This window comes from Amphibalanus amphitrite, unplaced genomic scaffold, assembly GCF_019059575.1.
Source record: "Amphibalanus amphitrite isolate SeventyFive unplaced genomic scaffold, NRLGWU_Aamphi_draft 000063F_arrow, whole genome shotgun sequence".
Lineage (NCBI taxonomy): Eukaryota > Metazoa > Arthropoda > Thecostraca > Balanomorpha > Balanidae > Amphibalanus > Amphibalanus amphitrite.
The window spans coordinates 1,312,230-1,336,531 of NW_024881559.1; the positions used below are offsets into that span (position 1 = coordinate 1,312,230).

Below are 24,302 nucleotides of genomic sequence, written 5' to 3' on the forward strand. Positions count from 1 at the left end.
CGATCTATCACACCGGCGCAGTCCTGACTAATGCGTATGGTCCCACCGATGCGCCGCTGGGTAAAGACACTGCAGCACCGGTGCAGCACCGGCAGCCCTGCCGCATCACCCTTGGGTGATGCTTGTGCCAGATGCTGCGTCGGCACTCTATGAACGTCACAATAGATGAGGGTGGCGGAGTGTGACGTCAGGCTAGCAACGGACACGGTAAATAATGCAGAGAACGGGCTGTTTAACGAGGGATACTTACAGCGGCAGCCGAATCCGATCCAGTGTGATGCTTACATGAAACTGCATGACCGAAGCTGTGACATGTTGCAGAAATTGTTTTTGAAACACTGTCTTCGAAATCAGATCATCTTAAACTTTTCAATAGGTAAATGCTACATGCTGTAGGTACTGGTAGCGCGAAAAGATGAAAAGGAAACAACACACACACAATGCAAACAGTCATCGGATTCAGCGCGTTCAATTCGATGTCACATCGTGTATGCAGTGTATGATTGCCACCCACCTCAACAGTGGGACGGAAAAAAACATTTGTTGGAATTTCGTCTGTGTAAACACGAGCGCTTTGTAACCAGTTATTCCAGAACAGCTCGGAGAAAACATTTAAATTTGACGCTTGTTGGTTGTTCGGAAGTGCATAAAAACAAAAAGCAGTGTCATAGTGGTTTTACAACTATGACAACAGCCATAAATAAACATGCTCACTCGCCATTTCCTTGGTGTTCTGTCCCCCCCCCCACCCCCACCACTATACCTTCCGGCCTTTTCATTCAGGCGCCTGAGATGAGTCACTTGAGCTTTGTAAGAAGGGCAGACACTACGCAATACGCATGTCAACGTAAGCAAGCAATGCCGTCACATTTGGCCGGCTAGCAGTCATACAAATCACCTGCTTGCAGGGTGAGCACCTGCAGGGTGAGCGCATAACGTCACTGATAATGGCCCCCATGTGCTTTAAACACCGGCGCGGTGGGCGTTTTTCGTCGCCCCCGCTGTCCCGTGTGTGCCGGCTGAGTGTATCTGACCCCCGGCTCATCATTTATCAGTGCCGATAGGTCGCCGGGGCGGCCGTCTGATCCAGTCGCGGCATCAGATAGCGCCAATCAGGGCCGCTATCGGTGCCGGTGGCCGTCACCGGCGCTCCGTGCGGCTCGTGTCGGCTCGTGTTCGCAGTGAAGTCGCCCCGACGGGAGACGGGGACCGCGCGGTGTAGCCCCAGGGGTCGGCCCGTGGACCGACCGGCGCCGCTCGCCGCGGGGGTTCGGTGTGGGTGTGAGCGTGACTCCTCAGGGACGACAGTGCAGCCCGTGGCGCCCGACAGTCGCCCGAGGACAGAGCATAGGTCGGCCGCAGAGGGAGTGACGGGGACGGGACAGAGGGAGGGAGAACGGCGGGGGATGTCCATCCGGTCACTGAAACCGCACTGATCTGGTCACCACGGGTGGAAGTGGTGTTTTGGGGGCCGTGTACCGCCGCGCAGCAAGAGATACTACTTCCGGTGTCGTCACTGATCGGGGAGGAATGACGTCACGGGTCAGAGAAGTGTGACGTCACCGCCGCAGGGACTGCGGGGAAGCAGAGCCGGTCAGCAGGACCCGCCGCACTTCCAGAGCGGTAAGAAGCAAAACGAAATCGAATAGAATCGAGTTTATTTTGAACGTTTAAATGTTCGCCAGCGGAATTCATTACTATATCGCACGTTTTGCTGTTGAATGCTATATTCAATGCATGTAAACCAAGGCCGTTTAGATATAGGTACTGATCTCATACAAATGTTGAAAACTTCTCAGTCAAGGGCTACGGAGTCGATGGTTTTTTTTTGGTGACTACGGCTGACTTTTTAAACTCAGGTCAAGGTCGTGATCTGATTGAGATGGGTCACGTTGCATATCAATCGAACTGCATTGATGAGCTAAAGTAAACACATTTCAGGTGCTTTCACTGATTTACCATGCCTTCATCAATAGTCATTGTAGTAAAACTGATGATAACCTTTTATGATATTTGCATTTTCTGCAATTATTCACAATTTCATGCGAAATACGATGTCTCTAAAACATCGTGGAATAACTGGTCGTGCATCTCAATGATGAGTGTGTCTCGCTATCATTGCGTGACGCCGATGTCGAGACCTTGGAAGCTTCGATACCATGCCGTGTCCATTTCCGGTCGGTATGTATAGCACAGCACCGTATATCGTGATGCCGAACAATCTGACTCCGGTTATCGCCAAGATAGGAAGGACAAGGTGCAGTCACGTAGTAGTGATACATGGCAAATCTAGCGATAATCTTCCGATGACTGGGTTTGATAAGCATGCCAAAATAGTCAGTTGCGTTTAAAAGGAAATATATTGAATCCTCCCTTGACCTTCAGTTATCTCATGGTGCCAGGTGACCCCCATTTTTCTACAGTCTGGATCCATTGTGAGGTGTTTGATCATTTCCGCCCGTTAAACTATAACAGCTCTAACACCACCCCAGTTTAATAAGCAGTGGTGGGACAAATGGTTCGGCGTCTTCGGAGCGACTTTTGCTGATTCGGTGCTTATTTCCTACCAAACTAGACTCAGAGGCGTACCTATTTTAAAGCACTTTAATTGGACGTGGAAATCTGGCAGGTATTTATAGAGACACGTCAAATGAAAATGGCTTTTCATTAACATCAGACGCTGTTGTCTCCGACTGACGTAATGAAGGAGATGGATGATGTGGACTGTCGGGCGTATGGGCATTGGGCATTTTGCATAATTTGTTGATACGAGTACCCGTAAGGTCGGAGCTCACTGCTTTATTAATTTCCTAAACACCGATTCATGGATATCCTTGCCACTTTTATGACTGAAAGCACAAAGCTCCTTTGATTTCAGCTATTTTATTTCTTTTTTTTTTTTCTATTGGCACGGCACTTCATTGTCATCGGTGAAGATATGGACACACCACCCGAAAACGCTCGTTTGCTCTGTCAGCTTTAAACACTTCCAGCTCTATAGCACAGTTCTGCGTGGCACTGTAGCGATAACTTCTTTTTTAAATGAATAAAGCTGGACCAGGTTGAATATAAGCCAACCTGAACCGTAACCTCTTCGCACCACTTCTCTTCAATCTCGGTGAATGTCTAACGCTTCATATTTGTCCCTTCTGGCGCAATCACATACGACTTCCCAACATACGATACGACTGTTAAGCATTGCGTGATGTCGCAATCTCGCTCTTCGTTGTTTCAGTTAGGCATATGTGCCTATTGGAAGAAAAGTCTTCGTGTCTGTTTGGTAAAACCTCGCACTGCATATAGATACCTTCCAGCACTTCCATCAAAGTGTTATTGCGACTTTCATTGAACCGGTTAAGCGTTTAAATCACGAAACAAGCATCCGACACGTTCACCATTTTGGCCAGCCTGTAAATCACCCAATCTTGACACTGAAGAAGACCGGATCCACGCAGCGCTTAGCCCTGCGGCAAAACTTCCGCTCCGTGGACCATAGTTGAATAGTTGTTAAAACAGCAATATCAAGCGGAAGATCCAACGATACTTTATGGAATATAGTTCAGAAATGCGTCATCAACCCTATCATTATCATTATTTTCAGCATTATTTTGTACATGCAAAAAGAAAGACAGTTGATTAGGTACACGGAAGTTCAAGTTCTGAAACGACGGTTGGTTTTCATTAGCTAATTGTGATCGAAGCGTTTAGCAAGTTCAGAATGCTATACAGGGTGATCCAAAAAATTGGAACCCCTAACTTAAAATGTCCTTAAGTCAGAAAATTTTCACTTTATTGACAAATTGCAAACACCATTAGCTAGAGCGTTCAATTTTCTATAAAACCAAGTTGATTGAACTGAATTATTATTATAAATATTGCCATAGACATATGCCTATAAAATTTGTGTCACGAAACTCAGTGAAACGGTTTTGAACATTATGCGCAAATAAGTGATTGACGGTTTGCTTTGCTGTTCTGACCATGTCGCTTGTTAGAGCCGTTAGAGGTTCATGAATAAAAATAGCTCATTCACGTGCTATTGTAAAGAAAGAAAAGGCTGACGGCTTGCTGGGACCAGTTGTCCCAGAGACTGCTGGTCTACCGTCCCCAAGCAACTGCAGGCCTGCGTGACGGCCCACGGAGCTCGCGTTGAGCACATGCTGGATGAACAGCGGAAGCTAGGACGCTTGTATCTGTTCTACTGTGTGCTTCTGTGTAAACTTTTATGAAATAAAATTGAATTTGGATTCGGTGTTATTCGCAAAAAGACAACAGATAGAGTGCTAACAGATTTCAGCGCATTGTTAGCATTTGTCGATTTCGTTTCACTCAGTTTCCTGACGCTCATTCCAAAAGCTAATAGTGTACCAATGCTTTACAACATACATGCACCAATTTGACGTGGTTTATAGAGGATTTAATGCTCTTTCTAATGGTGTTCGCAATTTGTCAATAAAGTGAATATTTTCGGTCTTATAGACATTTTAAGTTAGGGGTTCCAAATTTTTTGGATCACCCTGTATATGTAAATGATACAAAGTTTCAAAGTATTTTATATTTCTTACATCGCAGTCCATCTGGCTATTATGAAAACTTGGGATTTCATGATAAGCAAAGGCAATTTCTCGAAGGCATTTGAGAAATTACGTTTATCATGGAAGAATATGAAGGCAGAGGTAAAAACGTTCGATATACATATATAATTTGACGAGATACGTTTAAATATTGACGCCTCGAAGACTGCCTGAGGCAAATGACGAAGTGTTAAGTGACTAATGCAAATTGCTTACTGACTAGTGCAGATGGCTCAATATCTGATTCGTTTGTAATAAGCGTCTTGTTGCTGATCCTGGGGTAAAGATACCTAAAGACTTCAAACCTTTCAAACATTTTTTTTTGTTTCACTGGCCCATCCAATAATACCCCCGTTTTTTCCCATGCTGAACATCTGTCTTCTTGACATTTGTCTAACTAAGGCATTATATTTAGACAACGTTTCGGCAAACAAAGCTTCTTATAGCACGTACACTAAACCAGCAATGAAAGATGAATGGAATCGCAGGAACAGTTTCTGCTCAGGCAAGAACAACTTTAGACACTTTGACAAAGTACCGGCAAAACTTCTTCACTGCTGAGCAATAGAGATGTAATTCTGGGCCTCTCAATTTAGTCGATTAATTTGAACTTGCGGACCGTAGTTCTGGAAGAGTGACTTTATCAGCCCATTTACTACTATCCCCTGGCTCAGAACAAAATTAGCCGTGCTTTCGCGATGTGACACACACTGGGTCGTGGTCCTGCGAGTTATGGAGCGAAGGCAGTCTGGTTGGTCCCACAGCATGTGTGGAAATAGAACGATCGCATTGTCCAGATTAACTACCATAGGTGCACAGTAGAGCGTGCCTTGGCTGTCTTGAATCGTGTTAAAAACTCTAGAGATTTGGCGAAACTGGGTGGAAGAGAAACAGCAGAAGCCTGATCGTGTTTTGGGTTCCTGGTACAGCGCCAGTTTAGTGGTGTGGGTGCCCTGTCTTTGTGCGATAGTCCCAGTTTTGGGGCGGAGGTCATGATTTCGGTGCTGATCAGCTGGAGACTCAGCGATGCGCCCGTTGTACCTCTGTCACAGCCTTTTGTTCGAGGATCGGTTCGTGTGTAAGTCACTGCCTGGGTGCAGTGCGCGATCGATCCTCTGCTGAATGAGGACAAAGGAGGCCGGCCACCACTGATTTATCACATAGCTCAATGGTTTCCGCCGACTACGTACCAACAACACCAGTGTGTTGGTACCAACAACAGCGCGCACTTGAATTGCAGTAGCGAGTAGCGAGATCATCATTGGTATAGTACATTACACCAACATATAATGCCGCAAATAATACGTCATATTTCATGCTGTATTCTAAACCGTAGCCACCAACATGACTGACATCAGTGATTACATATAACGGCAGTGCTCGGACATGCAGTGGATGCAGTGCAAGTGACAGCTGAGGTTGACAGCCAGTACAGACTACCACGTCGGTCTCATCCCACTGACAGCGAGGTCTACGCAATGTCACCCTGCCAAGTGCGTGCTTGAGTTACGTGCGCTGTTCTGCAACGTTTTGTGGTTCTCATAGGACTTTTGTAGCCGATTATGAGTGTTGTGTCAGTGTGACCTGCGGACTGCGGTTTCTCAGATGGGGTCTCTGGTGGCTGTCCTCTCCGAGTGGACGTGGCGGCTGGTTGGACACTTCGTACGGGCTCTCCGCTGGACTTCTGCGCGGCTCTACGCATGGCTGGGCCTCGGGAAGGCCGATGATGCGAGTAAGGTCGCAATGCTGCAGCTTCAAATCGGTTGGCTGGTGCTCGTGGATACTTTATCATGTGCTTCAGTGCTAAAAGGTTCCGTTCGACTTTGTCTTGCACGCTTTAATGTGTGTGCTATGACGATTGTACTTATTCAGTAACTTTGCATCGCAGTACTCCTTACAACGTCGGTACACTGCGCATCAAAATCGAACGGAAGAAGAGTGGGGGACGGGGCTGGGGGAGAGGAGTGACTTAAGGGAAGCCTTATCGCAAAGGAACAGACCATGGCTGGAGCACTGCTGAGCTCTCAAGTCTCCCCCACACACGAGCATTTAGTTAAGTTACTAACTTTTGAAATGATTAACAGCAGAGACCCTTTCATAACATTCATTCAGCTATTGTTGAGCACTGAGCAGCTTAGTTCAAGTTGTTTTCCTCTGGCCCCGGCGCCGGCTGCGCGCCTGCCGCCCGTTCCGCTGACACTGGCAGACCGCTGGCCCGGTCCGCTGACACTGACCGCGCCCCGCCCGGTCCGCAGCGCTGGCAGATGCCGAGGAGCGCGCCGAACTGCTGGCCTGGGTGAACCAGCAGCTGCCCGGTCAGCGCGTCACCAACTTCGGCGCCGACTGGACGGACGGCCAGCGGCTGGGCGCGCTGGTGCGGGCGCTGGCGCCGCGCGCTGTGCCGGCCGACCAGCGCGCCGCGGGCGGCCAGCAGCCGCTGCTGGCGGTCGGCGCCGCGCTGCGCAGCGCCCGACTGCTGCTCAAAGTGGACCCGGTCAGTAACCCGCACATGTGCAGGGATGACTACAAGGCAAGTGCTATTATGCCTTACAGTATTCATTCTACTTGGTAAACTTCTATCACTGTAATTATTGATTAGGCAAGTATTCAAAACACATGAAGAGCCGTGTACGTCTGTACAAATCTGCTTTGCTCTGCCCTTTCGGGGGATGGGGGAGGGGTGGGGGGTGGGGATGACATTAGCCCCGTTAACATAGGGCTAGTTGCCTGATAGTGGAATTCCGATACCGAGACATTTATTCCATTAAAGGAAACAGTTCACTTTCCTGAAATTAGTATTTTGCTATTGATTTATGATTTTTTATGCTCAAAATGATCATGAAATAAAATAAAACCTTTTTGTAAAAACAATTTTTTTTCTATATTTTAATATAGGACGAACTATATTCTATGTAAAATAATGTTTGACGCGGAAGCTTATTACGCGTTGACCAATCATATCGCGTAGTTCAAACCTACGCATACTGCATTGGCTGTAAGCAGCATGCTGATTGGCTGACGATGACGTGGCTGCATTCCTGTGCAAGGCACACATTCCTCTGCAAGGCACTCTTTTCGGAACGAGAAATGGAATATCTTCGTCTAGGGTGATCATTGAGCCGTAAAAGCTCCTGCTTTGTGCTAGTCTCAGCTCAAGCTACGAAACTGCTATTCCAGTTCAAAACCCCATGTTAAAAGTGAACTATTTCCTTTAACGAGACATTTCAGACACATTCCGCTAGTTTTGACGACCTATCCGGACATAGCCCTATGAAAACGGGGCTACTGATTGATAGCGAGGAAATTGTCCTCTCCCATGAGTGATGTTCCTTACAGCTTTGGACACCTGAGCCGTTATATTCAAGTCATTGACTGCAACATTGCAACATGCCACTAAGCGATCAGGCGGTCGAACCCCGTTTTCTTCTCCTTGTGTGATCGACACAATCGAAGCTCTCATGTGGGCTAGAAGCGTAACAACAGTGTTGTTTTTGCAATAGCATCGATTTCAAATCAGCCTTGGCGGAGTCATATTCTCGCAATAATCGCTGCCGGAAGGAAAGTCGTAATGTACGAGCATATTTGTACTGACTGGATGTGAGTTGAATACGGCCGACTGAAAAAAGCTGAAAAGGTGAAAGAGAGAGATTTCACCTGCTCTTGACGGCCGAGAGGGAGGGAGGGAGAAAGAGAGAGAGAGAGAGAGAGAGAGAGAGAGAGAGAGAGAGAGAGAGAGAGAGAGAGAGAAAGAGAGAGAGAGAGTGAGAGAGATAGAGAGAGAGAGAGAGGGGGGAAGAGAGAGAGAGAGAGAGAGAGAGAGAGAGAGAGAGAGAGAGAGAGAGAGAGAGAGAGAGAGAGAGAGAGAGAGAGAGAGAGAGAGAGAGAGAGAGAGAGAGAGAGAGAGAGAGGAGAGAGAGAGAGAGAGAGAGAGAGAGAGAGAGAGAGAGAGAGAGAGAGAGAGAGAGAGAGAGAGAGAGAGCATGCCGCACTTACCGGCGGCTTGGCGGTGCTATCGCTGTGAAGTGACACCGATGTCTTTTTGTTTGTCTGTCCTGGCCATCAAGTGGCTGATCCGTACAGCTTTTGTAATCGTTTAAAGCACATGTAGTATCTGGTCAGTGCTGATGTGAGCCAGATCAAGATAGTCACGATTTTTGATAGTGTCTCTCAGATCGATAGGCGGGTGCTATGCGTCAATCATTTCTCAGGTGCTCCTGAAGTATTCCTCTTGTATTGGAAAACAATGATATCAAAGGTATCGCTTTATTCAAGAATATGCTAATAGCTTATTTCCGAAATGCGAGCATAACGGTTGTGTATAGTTGATAAGTATGTCCTTGCTTCCTTTATGTGCTAGTTCCTGTACACTTATATCGGAACATATAATTGTCAGGCACACGCAAGCGTTACTTCCACATCAGACTATGCTAACATCGCCCATTACAAAATGGCCAAATGAACTACGGCTTCTTGACGCATTAAGAACGATGAACGGACGCGGGATGACTATTGATAGGATGACTGGATCACTGTTTTTGTTTTTGTTTCTCCAGCGATGTGATAAAAATAGCAGCGTGTGAACCGCGAAGTGTGCACGGCACAGCAATCCTGGGCCTGGTTTCCATTGTAGGCACGCGTATTGTGTAGTTACCAACAAATGGCAAGCATTCTTCATCTCTACAGAACTGTTGCAACTTGCATGCAAGTTGAACCACCAGTCAACTGCTAATTGCATTGGTCATATGGTCATATATTGACGATGCTTTGCCTTGGTCAAACTCAGTGCACATGTGAAAGGATGGCATCCTATTCAGCCAAATCGATCAGGTAAATTTGCTGAAACAATTTACTTATCCAACTTAGCTTCTATCGATCGATTCCTGGGAACTTTTGTGTATGCCTCTTCAAAGCCTCGTTGAGGATTGCTTCGTAAATGCTGGTAGGTAGGTAGGCTCTCTCTGAACACCAAACAATTGGCCGGTCAAGACGGTCACTGCATGCAGCAGTCTTCACATGTTGCATGCAGTGACCACCTGCTCCCTTCATTGGCGAAAACATTATACTTCGTTAGAACTTGCGATAGTCGTCAACTTTATCATCAGTAATGTGCGAATGCCCGTAGGTATGTGGGGATACCCTTATAGTTATTCTGTTGTCCGCTGCTGGTGCACTTTAGCACCTGGGCAAACGGTACTTGCCTGGGCACAATAGCACTATATAAGCATACAGCAATGTAGAAAGCAGCACATAACCGAATGCTCACTCAAAGGCTTGGAAATCCACTGGTTTTCAAATTACTTTAACCCCATTGTAGTCTATAAGATTAAGACATCGTGCACGATCAATTGCACGTTTTTTTCCTTTTCAGACGCTGACCGTGATGGATATAATATGGGCCACGGACGAGCAAAAGCTGATAAAGTATCTCCAGAAGCTTCGTGAGTCAGCCAATCGCCTGAAGAAGCGCTTCACACTGGTCAAGACGCCGTCCTTCATGGCTGCTGCCGATCCTGAGCCTCACATTGACCGCGGCGTTAGCTCTAGCAGAGGTGGCGGCGAGTGCACCGCCAGCGGGACGGGCCTGCTGAGAGCGGAGCGCGGCCGGGTCGCCGAGTTCAGCGTCTTCTTCCCGCGGACCAGCCAGCCAGACCTGCTGCTGGAGCTGCGCTCCGAGACCGGCGACTTCTTCACCCAGCGCGTGACGGAGCGGTCGCCGCCGCGGGTGGCGCTGGCCGACAGCCTGCGGACCGTGTCCGGCATCGGCCTGCTGCGCACCATCCCGGTGGGGTACCGGGTGACCGGCAAGGCCGTCATGGTGTCGTACCGACCGCCCACCGAGGGCCAGCTGGAGGTGAGCGTCGTGTGGCGCGGACACCACGTCCCCGGCAGTCCCTTCACCCTGCTCGTCAAACCCGGCGAGCCGGACGGAGAGGAAGTATCGCAGCCGGAGGTCAACATCGTGCTGTCGCCTCCAGAAAGAGATGCTGTGCCAGTGTCGAAGAAAGACGTCGCTGTACCCCTTGGAGCGACGCTTCGGCCCTTGCCGGTGCTGCGCGAGCTATCACGAGAAGATGACGGGGGTCCAAAAAATAACGGTTTGCATCAGACTGAAGGAGAGAAAGGCATAAATGGTTCAGTAAAAAGCGGTGATGAATCTTTGGAAGGCCAAAAAGTCAGCAGCAACCAATCTGCAAACAGCTCAGACGACGGACGTCCGAGTAGAAGGAATGACGCTCGGTCAGTGACACGTAATGGAATCGGACAGTTGACTATCCCGAACAGGGATGTCTTTCCAAAAGCAAAGTATGCATCTGAAGCTAGAGAGTCAGATGAAAGGAGTGACAAAGCTGTCGACGACACATCAGGAGTTGCTCCAAAACAAAGAGTGTGTGAGGTTAGCAGTGGCGAGGATGCCGAACTTCAAGATTTAGTCGATGATGGATCTCAGTTTCGGGAAGAATCAGAAGCATCAAAGTCTGAAAAAGATGATCCCGGGTTACAGCTACAGCTAGATCTCGAAAGGAAGTTTTCAAGAGCTTCTCATGGGGACTTCGAAGATGGCTCTTCTAATGCCTCACAAGACTCAGCAGATGAACAAATCAATGCGCAATCAGCATCAGTCATTCGAAACAACACAGAAACAAAGATATACCCAGAGGAGGGTGGCATCGATGCCAGTGACCAGCAACACTCGCTGGGAAGTCGAGATGACGAGCAAGACATTGGCATTGACAGTGTCAGCAACGACGGATATAAAGATCTCAACCATCTTAGTACTAACGAAACTGAAGCACTGAAACCATTGGAGCAAAAAGAGGGCGAACAGATGCCAAGAGATACCACTTCAACCAGCCCAAACACAAACTCAGCTACCCATAGTGAGGCAGAGACTTTTGATGAGTGGGACAAAACGTCGAGCAATGAGGAGGTACTGTCGACAGACAGAGATGATCCCGAGGTGGCTTTGGTTACCAGCGATGAAGCGAATGAAATTGGCAACAATTCGATTAGCAGCCCGTTCCACAGGATAGCCGAGGAGAATCAACCAAATGAAACTCAATTACAATCCAAGCGACAGCTGGAATGCCAATCATCGGCGCCCAAGACGCTGCGAACATTGACAGAGAAGGGCGCCTTTGACGATCAATCAGATGAGTCAATATCGGCTGACAAAAACGTGACCCAGCCGAACCTTGTTCCTGCGACCCACGCCATAACATCGCGTGCATGCAAGGATGACAAAAATGAGCCAATCAGTTCTGTTGACTCCCAGTCTCGGTCTGCGCCAATATCGCCCTCGCAGACGTCTGCGGGCGCTACATCCGTCACCGGCCTGCTATCGCCGGGCCTGGTTTCCGGCGTGTTGTCCGAGTTTATGGACGCCGGAGTGGCGCCGACCAGCGGCCGGAATGAGCCCATTGATGACACAGACGCGGTCTCGCCACACGGTAAATGGTCACCAGTACGGGAAGGCGTCGTACCCGAGTCGCGGCCAGCCGCAGCCGACCGCCGCCAGACGGCCACCGACCCAGTCACAGCGGGTCTCACGGAGGACGTGGGGGTGCATCCAACCCCGGCCACAACATACCAACAGGTGCTAGCTTCAGCTGACACTCAACAGGACCCGACTTCAGCAAATCAATTGCAAGATCTAGGTACAACAGACCAGTTCCAAGACCCAACTGCAACAAACCCCCAGCATGGCCTGGCTGCAATGGGTCAGCAACAAGACCGGATTACAGCAGACCCTCAACAGACCTTTGCTACAGGTGAGCACCAGGCTCTGGTAACAGCACATCTTTTTATGGGTTGTCAGGTCCTGACAACAACGGATCCTCAAGAGGGCCACGCTAGAACAAACCTTCAACACAGACAGGCTACAGCAGACCCTGAGACAGACTTCGTCACAGTAGACTCACTTCAGAACGAAAACCTGATTACTACAGACCCGCGACCGGATCAGACTGAAAAGGTCCCAAAGCAAAACAGGGCAAAAACAAATCAGTATCAGGACCTGACTGCAACAGACGATCACCAAAGCCCGGCTGTAACAGACCCTTGTAAGAACACGGCTGTTTCAGATGCTCAGCAGCGTCCAGCTACCACAGACCCACGCCATGCATTTGATTCAACGGACTCTCGACAGTATTCAACGGAAACAGACCAACAACAGGGGACAGTTCAAACAGACCCTCGACAGGGGCCCGAGAAGGGACTGTTACCTAACTCGTCAGATTATGATGAGCAGGGCACATCTAGGAAGCAATCCGTCGCCTCTGACACCACTGAAGGTAGTTTAGATTCCACCGAAGTACCACCATTCCTTCAGCCAGTAATGGAGCAAACTTGCGGAGAAAATGAATCATCTAGCGAACATTTCACTTCGCCTGAGAACACTACAAGGGCTCCACTGGTAGCGTGTGAATTCAGCTTGAACAGCGGGAGACCAGCGCCAGATGTGAAGCACTCCGAAACCATGGCACCCAGCTACGAGGTCCACTTTGCACGTGTGTCTGACGACAGCAGCAGCAGCGGCAGCAGCGTCGGCGAGGCCGATGACACCCAGTCTGAGCGGTCCCAGGGCGGGGTCAGACTGCAGCGCTGGGGGCGCTTGTCCCCCATTCGCAGCTCCGGTGAGGAGCGGCACGGCGGCGACAGCGGGTCGCCTTCCCCGGACCCGCCTCCCGAGAGTGCCGGCCCAGCTCACCTCTCCGGAGGCGCAGCGCCGATTGGTGATCTATCACTGTCGCTCGCGACACCGACCTGGCTCTGCACTCGGCCACCACCCTCCGTGTCCAGATCACTCTCACGGAAAGAGGAGCAGCTCCCACGCGACGGCGACATGGCCATCCAGGGACAGATGGTGCCAGCTGACGTCGCGGAAAATGTGGGCCCTTCTGATAAATCATTACCATTTGCAGAATGCCTAAGCATAGTGGAAGATAAGGGAGAAGGTGACGCCAAAGTCGACTCTACGACACGGCAGAGCGCAGGTACAGAAAGTTCCGAACTTGGGTGCAATTTATCTTCTGCAACCAGCGACCTCTCAAGTACAAACTTCCCGGAGTTTGCCGAAGCTAGTTTGCCAGCTAAAACCACACACGGAATAGAAAATAACGAGACTGTACTCGAAGACATTTATCGACATTCGGATCCTAATCAGGATAATGTGTCGCCCGATTCACCACAAGGCACCGCGGACTGTGCTGCCGATGAGAGCGACGGAGGAGTGATAGATGCTGCCTCTGACACCGTGGACAGGCACAATCTGATGACGAATGGCAGTGACCTTACAGCCACGAATAGTGCATCGGCACCTGATGAGTCTCGGTCCCTGTGCGGTGTGACTGAAGATGACATGACCATATTAGACGACCCTGAAACCGTTGACGAGGGGAGCGATGCCCCCAATCCATTACCGACACCAGCCCTGGCCACTGGGGTGCAGCTGGGACAGGGGCGCGAACCGACACCGATCGTCCCCGGCACGGCTCAACCGCCGCCCAGGTACAGCGACTTGTACGCCGACTTCGAGACTCCGCGCGAGTCCCGGTACCGACTGCACGCCGAGCAGAGCCGCTCCAAGGTGTACCTGGGACCGGTACTGGCCCGTGCGCGGCCGTCAGTGGTGACAGCGCAGACACTGGCCTGCGTGCTGAATGAGCCCCCGCCGCCCCCGATCGCCGCCGGCCCCACCGACATAGCTCCGGTGGTCGGATGTGATGATCGATTGCTTACCGACAGCGGGCAAGCAGTAGGTGGTGGAGCCGCTGGAGAGGCAGCTCAGCCGTCAAGTACCCTGGAAATGGTCTCAGTATCACCCCCACCTACCCCACCGCCTTCCCCGCAGCCTGTGGGGAAAATCGCACCAGAAGAGGTCCCGACAAAAACGCCGAGCACTGCTGAGCTGCTGGCGCCCGCTGAGGCTCTAATGACCGCGCTGTCTAGCGACCCGGTCATCGCCAAACGAGCTGTGTCACCGGAGCGTGCCGCTGGGTCGTTGGAGCGCAGCGGCGATGGGGTCGGAGGTGGTAATGTGACAGGAACGGCGGCAGTCGACAGTGGCAAAAAGCGAGAGGAGGGTGTACTGAACGATGAAATGGAGAACTTGGACGATTCAGAAAACGAGGAGAATTTGCGGAGACTTTTTCCCAGTTCCAATCCTCCAGAGAAATCGCAAGAACATGAGGAGATTGTTGATATTCAAGAGTGTATACTACAGGATTCTGCTTACCGCGACACTGGTGATGAATATGCATCCAATGGAGTGACAACGGAAGCACAACCAGTGCAAAACTTCGACTCGGCTACTAATGGGTTAGCCGGAAAGTTTTCCGGAAAAGATTCTATAGTCACTGACATTTCAGCCTCGCAGTCGAGCGAAAACGAGACACAGACACGGCAGCTCCACAATGCCAATGCAGATGTGCTCGATATAAACGAGAATAATAATTTGACAGCAGACGGCATTGCACTCCCCGAAGAATTCTACCCAGACGTAGGTGCCACACAAAACATAGGAAAAGCGACAGCAGAAAGAGGAGACAGAGGGAACAAAGCAGGAGATCAACAGCCTATGAACACCCATGAGGAGCACCGGAAGAAAACGGCTACAGATACTTTCACCGTGAGCTACCCTGCCACAAATTCCCAGGGAACTGAGGCAGACACAATTGAGAAAGAGGACATTGTCGCGAGGCGATTCTCGGAATCGTCTACTGGCTCGGGCGTTTCGGCGGACACGGTAAGGGCCGTTTGCAGCAAGCGTCCTTCACGGACACTGTCCAGCTGCTCGCTGCGTTCGGGTGACGACAGCTCAGACGCCTTCGAAAGTCTTCCAGATGACCCTTCTGAGCTGCACTTCTCCTGCGCCGATAGCGAGGCCTTATCCCTCAGATGCTCCCTGTCCGTTGCCGACTCCGAGGAGCCATGCTTCCTTTCTCAGGAGGATACCATTGAGACATTTTGCACTTTTGATGCACCATACAGCCACGAATCACCCAAACTTGGAGGGGATGTCGACTCAGAACATATTTCAAGTGAAACTTCCGTGTCGCAAGAGCAACTAGCTGAGTTGAGAGGAAGCACATCATCGATGACGGATTCTCAGAGTTCAAGCAGCCACGAGTCTAAGAAGCCACTAGATACCCAGAGGACCGGGAGGGAAAAGCACGGTAAGGTCGTGTCACGGAGGACCGTGTACTGGGTCCCAGGCACTCCACCACCGCCTCAGGAGGGCGGAGACGAGCCAGTGCTGCTGCACTTCATCAGAATTGATCCAGATGCGGTCACACCGCCACAGGAGACGCTGCAAGCTTCTGAGAAGCTAGGCAATGAAGACGAGGCTAGAGCTCCCCACGAAACCAGCCTAGTTGAAGACTCTGATGTCCAGGATGTGACCAGTGAAGTTCAGCAGGAAGAAGGGACGGCTTTGTCCGAGAGCATGATAAACAGTTCATCCTCCAGTGTCCTGTCACAGGATGAAGTGGAATCCCCTGAACCACATGTCATACAGGCGGACAATGAGGTCGCCCCCGATCCAAGGATACTGGAAGCCCCCAGCTCGAGGACCCGATTGCTGTCGAGTGGCACATCTCCGGTTGGCCGCGTGGCCCGGGCCGTGCGCCGGCACTCCGAGTGTGACAGTGCCGACCTGCGGACCAGCAGCCGTCGCATCTCGCCGACAAGCTTCAGCATGGAGGAGGCCAAGAGGATGCTGCTTGATGGCGGCCGCACTCGAGTGAAGCGGCAAGGTGAGATTGATACTTCTTACATTTTTTTGTTACCTACCCCTGTTCATTTCATGTTTATGCCTTGTGATTATGTAGCCTTAGATATTGAAAGCATATAGTTTGCAGCATTAATTACCATGCATTTCGTATTGCCTGATTTTATTCGTTTTAGCAACAGCATCGCAAATGATTCCTTCTTGTTCTGCCATTCCACGACCTCACATCCATTGCTGTCCCACAGTGGAGCCGAGTCTGGAGATCAGGACGGAGGGACATGTGGTGAGGATGCGGGAGATGTTCGAGAGGTTCATCGAGCTGGAGCGGAGCGCCGGAGGCCGGCCGGCCGGTCTGCAGTCCAGCCGCAGTCTGGCCAGTCTGCCGGGGTCCGAGTCCTTCGGGGCGCCGTGGCCGCTGGACGGGGTCGGACGCAGTCACAGCACGGCGGCCCTGTGGCGGCCGGTGGAGATCCACACTCTGGAGCAGCAGGCGCTCGGGAGCCGGGCCATGTCCGAGCCTGCACACCAGCCTGAGGAGGAGGACCAGCCGGAGCGGCGGGGGGTCGGCCCGGCTCCGGAGGGCGTGGAGCGGCCGGTCACAGCGCCGCTGAGGGTGCGCGACTCCCCCCGCCGCAGCCTCTCCTGTTCGGTGGCAGAGCCGATGGTCACTGGTCCAGCGGACATCAATCGGGCGCAGTTCGAGGCCATCCTGCGCTACTTCGAGGGGCTGCGTGACGGCCGCATCCTGGACGGCGCGCCGGCACCGGCTCCGGCCCGGGCGCCGCGCAGCCAGGCGGCTCTGGGCTGGCTGCGGCGGCGCTGGCCGTCCTCCGGAGCGCCGGGCGGCCGGTTCGACCTGCGGCGGGCCGGGCTGCGCCGCTCCCTGGGCGCCCTGCCGCCGCCGCTCAGCCCGCCCATCGGCGAGGGCGACGACGACGGTCTTGCAGACGCTGAGAGCGTGGTCCTGGCGCCGGCGCCGGTCGAGGGGCCGCCGCTGACCGTGCCGCGGGTCATGGCCGAGTACCCGTACCTGTCCAAGAGGAGGTCGCGGCCGCGTCTGGCGGCGCGCGGTCTGATCCCGCACCAGGAGCTGGTCCGGCGCGCCCGGGATAGAGTGGTGGCGTTCGGGCCGGGCCTCTTCCATGGACACGTTGGCACCGACAACACATTCCAGGTGGGTGAGATCACTCGGCAGCAATTTTATCCACAAATCATTAGGCGGCACGGGCGGACATCGATAGCAGCGCCTCTATCGGTCACTAGGGAAAGCTGGGCTGTAGGCGACGAAATACCGGCTGAGTTGTCACACGTGGAATATGTTTATAGCCATCAGTCTTGTGAAAAGGTTGAACTTTTGCCTTTAATATTTCTACAGGCAATTTTAGAAGTGTCTTCACATGGATTACAAAACCGTTTAGATTATTGTATTCACTTCAAGCCTTCCCTATTGTTCTTGATGATGCGGGAACTATTTCTGATTAGTGTTTCTAGCTTAGTAAAATAACATACTGTGCAAACGATGAAAAAAGCATGAATGGAAGATTTTAAATGCATTTTTCTCTAACAATTAATGGTAAATTATCTACATATCAAGGAAAAGGTGCATGCTAAATGATAATTTAAAGTTCTTGGGGCCAGTTGTTTTCTTCTTTTCTTACGTCGCCCCAATGGCCGCGAATACACTTGTGATAACGCCTATCGTGCTCATAACATAGTTGGTTACTAAGGTGATTATGATGGAATCGATTGATGAATCAATGCTGTAAATTGAATCCACGTAAAATGGATATCAAAGATTATTTGTGGTGCCCGAAATGAGATGGTCCGGGCTTACCTAAATATCTGTTCGGTCAGATATGTCTATGTATGTGTATGTACCCGATTACGGATTTCATTTAGAATGCTAATGGAAGCTGCTTCGGAGTACCCCAGCCACCAAATTGAGCATATCGCAGTAAAATTATTGATAGAGTTAAGTGCTTGTGCGAGGAACATTGTAATAGTTATTAAGGTCATGGAAAGGTCATGGTCAGGAAAGGTCATGCTTATATATTTTCAAATAAATATCGCAGTAAAAATCTAAATGACTGAAAACACTAAACAGTGTAACCACAATTTTATCATTGGACCGTATTCCCTAATATAGCATCAACATATTTATTAGACTATAACATTAGGTCAGGAGTCAGCCACCTCCGATGGGCCAGGACCCGCACTCCGCAGTCTGCACCTGTATGGTGTGCTGCCCGCAAGTGGTAGGTATAACGAAAAAATAACATTTCCTTTGTAAAGAGCATATTTTCATAGTTGGAAACAAATCAACATATTTCAATCAAGTAAGGAGTCCTAAGTCCATTCAATACGTTACATTTCGCAAATGTCACACGTGATTGTCGTATGCATGGTAAGTTGTAACTGCTCATGCAATGGCTCGTCCGGCCCAAAGGTGGACAATAGCCGACCTTTGAGCTATTACTACCACTTGGTTTCATCCTTGGCGACGCCGGGCCCTGACCCATGAAAAAGGCAAATAATAATTCGGCTTTTTATTGTCAAGAACAACACTAGCATATTTCACTGCTCCTTGAGATAGTCATAACGGCACCACCACGGTAGAAACATTCAATCTTATTGAAGTGCCAAGTCAGTTCCATCAAGTGTTTGCTCCCTGTTTTTCTTCTAACATGCTGGGCAGCAGCATAACTTGGAGGTAGATATGTGTGCCGCCGGGCGAAGAAGTGTGTCAAGAGCTTGGTTCAAAGGTAAAAGTTTTTCAATAATTAATTCATCAAAGTACTTAACAGAAACAGTGAAAAGGCCTCATATTTAAACGACTTGTGCATAAGGCCCTTCTCAAGTACTAAGTACCTAATTAAGCATTTGTGTCATTCAAAGCATGCGGCTCAACATATTTAGTGCTAAAATAGTGGTATTTGTGGACATACATATAATGTAATAACGCATTATCATTACCCTTTGTTCTACTCCTTTCCGTTTCATCATGCTTATATAAAGAACTTGGTTACCACTTCTCGGAAAAGCTTAACGTTTTTCTCACGACTATTTTGATCCCCGGTTTCTAAGCGAATACCTTAATAATGAATGAGAAGACAGCGAAATTTTTCTCATGATCGTGTGGCACAATCCGTTATTTAACTTTTTCTGACAGCCTTGCTCGCTAACTGTCGACTTTGGCCAGATATCGAGATTATCGATAGGCAGTAAGTGCTCCCCAGCGTGGTAATTTTGTGCTGCGGTCACACACAAAGTGTTCTGTGTGAGTCGGGAGAGGGTGCTATGGAGAGTGTTACCCCTGGCTCATCACCGAGAGTGCACCGTGCACGTGGGCAGACGTGTGTGTATGCCGCTAATGGCAGTGTCAGCTGACTGTCTGTGGAGCGTCAGCTGTCACATGGCACGAACACCATTGGACCACCGACCAATCGCTGATACTGGGCTAGCTGATTTGCAGCTATTTTTGTGATTGTGGTGATGTTACAGTGACATGTTGCTGCGGTCCAGGGGCGTCGCCACGGATTTTTGAGTGGGGGGGTCGGGTTTCTAGTCTTCGCCCGATGGGTAGGGGTGTTTTTTTTTTGCCACACTTCCCAGTTTTGTGCGTGCGTATGTGTGTGTGTGCGCGTGTAACAAATCGGCGCGCAGCGCCGCGAAATTTGGTATAACCTTTAGGTAGGTATACCTACCTACATCACTTGCGTAAAAATTATCACTGGTCACTTAAGGTCAGGTCGCCATGTCAAGTTCAGTTATACGGTATACCTACCTCTATCAAACTTTCCCCTCTCGCCATTCTTGTAGCTTCTCTCCCATAACTTCGAAATTTGGTACACTGTATACCTAATGTATGGGGTTTTACGTGTCAGCAATTCATGATTCTGAGGATTTACATCTATGATCTGGAGGCAGGTCAAATACGTGACCTCATCATTAGAAAATAATGAGAAATTAGAAAAAGCACGAATGCCTCCTGCTTTGAAAAAGTTCGTCAGAAACGCAAAATATCTTTGGAGCCATGACAAATCAGCTCATCATTGCCAGGGACAGGGTGCAACTTATGGCGAGTGATGACTCGAAAGGTGATTAGTGGAAATGTCCATCGATGGCCACCATCATTTTTTTTTTCTACAACTTTTGACGAAGACGCGGTAGAGCGATGACAGCACCTGGAAGGTGTTCACTGTTCAGCTCAACAACACGGATCCATTCATATGCAGCAGGAGGTCCTTTTTCGATCAGGACATAACGTTGACCTGAGGTCGTTTTAACGTTAATTCTGAATGGTCAAATTTTAACTCATGTTACGCGTCTCAAAGAGATAAACACGGTGGTGACAAGACAACATATCTAAATACCATACAAATTCACGGAATCTGATGACTTTATTGCAAAGCAAATGTTTCGGCAGAATCTGTCCAGTTAGCTGTTTGCCTTCTATGGGCAAAACATAGACCTGAGATGAAATCTGACGCGAAGCTAGCGAAAGAGCGTTGAAAGAGCTATCGAATATGTTTTCTGCTTCACTGTAGCCCTTCTATTGGTGGGTTCCCAGTCGCTAACGTATAACGTATACTAAAGTAACGCTGAGGTATGCTTTCGACCCCTGATCGATCTAGAGGTTTGCGAAAAAAGAGCATGCTGCCCGTGACGAGAGAAAGCCGATGATACCCATTTACAAGGTTTCGGGTCATCTCAGGACTCAGGTCATCGCCAATTTAAGTAGGGAAACTCGGGACCTGCTAGAACTTTGCGAATGTAAGTTGTGATGGTTTTTCGAGGTTCTGATTACGAATGTTATCTTAGTTTTGAACGAAGATGACTCCATGCATTTGGGGTAGATCAGGTCAGGTCAGATCGACCAGTACCTAATAGTGGATGACCACCACCGATTGCTTCCTAACATGTTATATGTATGATAAGCAACACAACTACTTCGTAAATGTTCAGATGGGCGCTAACTTCAAAATCAGCTCCAAAAACTATCCTATACCTAAATTAAAAGTATGTTATGAAAAAGTGAACCAAGGTCATCTTTATTTGAATCAAGGATATCAATTTATTTTTAAGTAGGTGATTAACTCGAGCGCACCGGAAGTTTCGTTGCAATCGGCTCCTTTTTGCGCGACTTCTTTGCGAAAGCCCGAGACGGTTTCATCTGACTCCCTTTCCCCTACATGTGCACTGTACGTACAGCTAGTTGTGACGGTAGCCATGGGGCTGAGGCTAGTTTGTAGTTTTGTAGTTAGGTACTGATCCGACGAATCGACTGCGACCATTTTTTTTTAACGATCAGACGAACGCTCGGGGCAGTTTTGGCGCGCCCAATCCTTTGAGGGATAAAAAGGTACTAGAATGGTGGCTACTTAGAAATATTGTTGTGCTGGTGTTCCCCACCCACAGCTAATTGAACTTTAGGTAATTGGCTAATTGGCTTTAGGGAGCTCTTCAAGCGATTCTGAATCTGATGTATTTGTTGGTGTTGCTGACGCCTGCTTCACTGACATAAAAGCTAAAAAAGCATACTCAGCATCGCAAAAAGTGGGTAGGTCGACACCCCCAGTTTTCAAGAGTGGGGGGGGGGGGGGTCACGACCCCCCCGACCCCCCCGTCGGCGACGCCCCTGCTGCGGTCACAGGGTTTCATGCAAACTCAAACCGAGGAACCGTAAAACTTGAGGTAACGGATAAGTTAACCGTAAACTTATCGAGTAAAACGTTATCATTTGTACGGCACTGCCTAGTTCTGATGCCTGAGCCCTGACGAGGATTAGCTAGCTTAAAAGCTGCAGCGATCATTTGCCAATTAGTAGCATCCAAAATGCGAATGTGCTTCTTGACTCTTCTCTTCGCCGACCGTAAAATAGCTTTAATTTCTGTGCATTCATAAGCATGGCATGACTAGCATTTGGTGACCATCGGGACGTCTCCGTACCAAATTTATCATCGCTCTGCTGGCTGCGTTCACTTTGCGTAGATATTCGCTATCCGACGCAGAATTCGATATACCCGGTGTTGGGCGCCGGATGCCGAGGTCCCCAGGATAACGCTCTGTATAGGTACCGCGGCCACACGAGCCGCTCCTGTCCTCGTCGCGGATATAACAGTGGCATACCGTGTTTAATCAGCTCCCCCGCTCTGCCGACAGCTGTACGTTCCTGAGCCGCAGTGCGCGCCGCGCCGGGTGACCGTGCACCCCGCGTCGGCACCGTCGTCGGCAGCGACGCTGGCCGAGTGCGAGCTGCGCTACCTGGGCTACATGTACCACGAAGTGCGGTACCGCGTCTGCGAGGCCGGCTGGTACCGCGTGCGCGTCACGCTGGGCGCCCACGCCGCCGATGTGGACGTGCTGGTCCGCGTCACGTCACGGCACAGTGACGTGACGTTACGTCAGAGCTGGCCGCAGGGACGTCAGGAGAACGACCAGACCAGTCTTCATTCGGAGTGACGAGCTGGTGTAAATTGAGTGGCGTGCACGTGGGTGGCATGTGTGGTCATTTAATGCGGGTCCGATGAGAATGGAAGGTAATTGATTATCGCGATGGAAATACTCGGTGTGGCTTCGATTGCTGCGGTGGCAGAAGCATCATTTTTTGCCGACGTGTTGGTTGGTATACCCATCGGCTTTTGTGCAGGCAAATGTCGGACATTTCTATATAGATCCACAATATTTGATGTGGTATCCGTCGAACACAATCGTGTAATCCGAATGTCAATCATCGACACAATTGTGGCATACAGAATGTAGGTAGGTATGCAGTAATGTAGGGTAGGTACGTGGAATGTTTTTCTCACCGTACTTAGTGACCAAGACGTCAGATACCGTCCAAATATCGTGTGTGCGATGCTCAATGGTGCCGTATAGGTAAGTGAATAACCGTTCATGATTTATTTTAGTGTTATAGTGCTGTTTGTGTGCTCGTTTTATCTAAACATACATCAGCCGTCGGGCAAGCAAATATGTGATTCATTGGTGACTACTTTAACGTAACTTGTTTATACACATAATCAGAAACATGATGTAATCATGTTTGTAATGTAATACAACGTAATTTAATTGGTGTACCTATGTGTTACCGTCGAAATGTTGAAGTCGGCTGATCCATTTGAATATGACGCATCATGTAAGCGGATCATCTCCTATATACTCAAGTCATAATTTTTATATATGTTCCAAGAGAAGTTCGTTGATGTGTGCCAATGTTAATGTGTTATACGCGAGCAATTGCAGTTTACACTTGGTCAAAGCTGATGAATGGATGTTTGTGCCATAATATATGTTTTCAGAGAGGAGAGACACACTTTCCATTGGAATGCCAGAAATATATGTGCTACTAATGACTACATATGGCATTCGGATGTCATTTGTTTGAACTGCCATTGCACAATTGATGCAAACTATAGTAAGATTCGGTATAGTATAGACATGTTTTTGATATTTTACTGGTTTCATAGTTGTAGCCACCTTAGTCTAGCATTATTTTGGTTTGGTTTCTCGATTATCTGAAATCGGCGTCGCAAAATGAGGTCGCTACCGCGCTGATGACGAACATTGCCCAGGTATAATGGTCATTAGGTCGGATAGAGAGCAATCAGACAGCTGGTTCTAAAGGACGCCTTTGTTCTGCAGCCTGCTAGCCCAGCTCGGTGCCGGTTTCGGTTAGGGCTGTGGGTCACGTGCACGGTCGGGCTGTTCGCCGGTCCGCGGCCGCCGCTGCCGACGGGGCCAGCCGCGCGCGTCCGGCGCCCTGTGTTCACTGTTCATCAGACACCACCCACGTGAACTGTGAAGAATACGGCCGGCGGCGAGGCGTGCTCCCCTGAATGGCGCCCGGTCGGCGGCCGTGCACCCTCCAAAGGCGCTGAATGACACTAATGACAGCGAAATCGTTAAATCTAATGGTTATTCACGTGGAAGACACCACTAGTGCGCTGCTAAACAGACCCTTGGCTCCGGTTCCTGAGTCCGAAACGAATAACGGCTGC

General features: G+C 49.7%; 1 protein-coding gene across 1 annotated transcript; it reads left to right on the forward strand.

The window, feature by feature from the left end:
* Window positions 1-1,162: 1,162 nt before the first annotated feature.
* On the forward strand, window positions 1,163-23,609 carry LOC122378712. The gene is made up of 6 exons (XM_043360149.1): window positions 1,163-1,623; window positions 6,180-6,306; window positions 6,830-7,068; window positions 9,943-16,327; window positions 16,548-17,476; window positions 22,465-23,609. Exons 2-6 carry the CDS (start codon window positions 6,180-6,182, stop codon window positions 22,762-22,764), a joined length of 7,980 nt encoding a protein of 2,659 aa, XP_043216084.1. The 5' UTR covers window positions 1,163-1,623; the 3' UTR covers window positions 22,765-23,609.
* The last annotated feature ends 693 nt before the right edge of the window (window positions 23,610-24,302 follow it).

Coding starts and splice junctions, on each gene's coding strand:
- LOC122378712 (XM_043360149.1), top strand. CDS start 6,180: ATGGGGTCTCTGGTGGCTGTCCTCTCCGAGTGGACGTGGCGGCTGGTT. Junction 6,307..6,829: donor CGGGAAGGCCGATGATGCGA/GTAAGGTCGCAA, acceptor CCCGGTCCGCAG/CGCTGGCAGATGCCGAGGAG. Junction 7,069..9,942: donor TGCTGCTCAAAGTGGACCCG/GTCAGTAACCCG, acceptor TTTCCTTTTCAG/ACGCTGACCGTGATGGATAT.